We start from the raw sequence: 1,680 nt of genomic DNA, 5'->3' as shown, positions 1-1,680 counted from the left end.
GCCAGGGCAGCTGGGAACAACCCCATCCAGCCCCTCATCTTCCCTCAGCCACAGGGAATCTTTGCCCCTCACATCTCTCAGTGGCAAACTCTGAGTGCAGCAGAAATGCTGGGGTTTTCTGACCTCAGCCAGGAACGATGTGTGGGTAGGAAAACAATTCCTAAAACAAACTCCTGCCATCCATGACATATAGAAATGAGAGTGCAGATGCTACCAAGCCTTTCTGCATTCAGAGTGATTCCCCTGACAAATCCTGAATATCCATCCTTGTCCCTCTGCCACATGGCCACAAACCCAGGGCAGGGGGGCAGGGATGGCTTCAAGAGAGCCCTCATGTACAGGCCTGGCTGCTCCTAGCACACTCAGCCAGCACAACTGGAGCTCAGGAAGGGACCTGGGTGAAGGTTTTCCCAGAACATGAACAAGGGTGGGTGAATCCCAGCAGGACAGTCTGCAGGGAATGGCCCAGGTTTGGCTCAAAGCAACCTCTCCTGACTTGTCAGTGTCCTTTCTTCATGAACAGGTCCCCATGCCCAGCCCCAGCAAATGTCCAACAGCAGCTCCATCAGGCACTTCCTCCTGCTGGCATTGGCAGACACGCGGCAGCTGCAGCTCCTGCACTTCTGCCTCTTGCTGGGCATCTCCCTGGCTGCCCTCCTGGGCAATGGCCTCATCATCAGCGCCGTAGCCTGCGGCCACCACCTGCACACACCCATGTTCTTCTTCCTGCTCAACCTGGCCCTCTCTGACATGGGCTCCATCTGCACCACTGTCCCCAAAGCCATGCACAATTCCCTCTGGGACACCAGGAACATCTCCTACACTGCATGTGCTGCTCAGCTTTTTTTCTTTCTGTTCTTCATCTCATCAGAGTATTTCCTCCTGACCGTCATGAGCCATGACCGGTACGTGTCCATCTGCAAACCCCTGCACTATGGGACCGTCCTGGGCAGCAGAGCTTGTGCCCACATGGCAGCAGCTGCCTGGGCCAGTGCCTTCCTCTATTCACTGCTTCACACAGCCTATACATTTTCCCTGCCCCTGTGCAATGGTAATGCCCTGAATCAGTTCTTCTGTGAAATCCCACAGATCCTCAAGCTCTCCTGCTCTAAATCCTATCTCAGGGAACTTGGGCTTCTTACACTTAGCATCTGTTTAATATTTGGCTGTTTTGTGTTCATTGTTTTCTCCTATGTTCAGATCTTCAGGGTCGTGCTGAGAATCCCCTCTGAGCAGGGATGGCACAAAGCCTTTTCCACCTGCCTCCCTCACTTGGCTGTTGTTTCCGTGTTGGTAAGCACTGTAGCAGTTGCCTACCAGAAGCCCCCCTCCATGTCCTCCCCATCCCTTGATCTGGCCCTGTCAATTCTGTACTCAGTGGTACCTCCAGCCCTGAACCCCCTCATCTACAGCCAAAGGAACCAGGAACTCAAGGCTGCAGTGTGGAGACTGATGACTGGATGCTTTCAGGAACATTAAACTGCTGACTAATTCCTGCAAGTCACTTTTAATAAAAATCATCTTTGATACTTCTTGTTGGTTTTATTTTGGAGGTTGCATTTCTTTGTTAAGCTTTTTTAATAATATCTACAAATAAATGCCATTGTTTGTGCCATTTCTCATATTTTTTCTGTCCACCTTCCCTGTGGCTAAAGACTGTGTCAAGGACGGGCTGTACTC

The 1,680-nt window shown here is 51.4% G+C and overlaps 1 protein-coding gene across 1 annotated transcript; it reads left to right on the top strand.

Moving 5' to 3' along the window:
* Positions 1-531: 531 nt before the first annotated feature.
* LOC131087546 (olfactory receptor 14J1-like) lies at positions 532-1,452 on the top strand (the record flags this gene model as incomplete). The annotated part of the gene is made up of 1 exon (XM_058031296.1): positions 532-1,452. A coding segment is annotated over exon 1 (906 nt), but the record flags the coding sequence as incomplete, so codon positions are not given.
* Positions 1,453-1,680: the final 228 nt, after the last annotated feature.

The sequence above is a fragment of the Melospiza georgiana genome, chromosome 10 (assembly GCF_028018845.1).
Source record: "Melospiza georgiana isolate bMelGeo1 chromosome 10, bMelGeo1.pri, whole genome shotgun sequence".
Classification (NCBI taxonomy): domain Eukaryota; kingdom Metazoa; phylum Chordata; class Aves; order Passeriformes; family Passerellidae; genus Melospiza; species Melospiza georgiana.
This window is presented reverse-complemented; position numbering and strand designations above follow the sequence as displayed.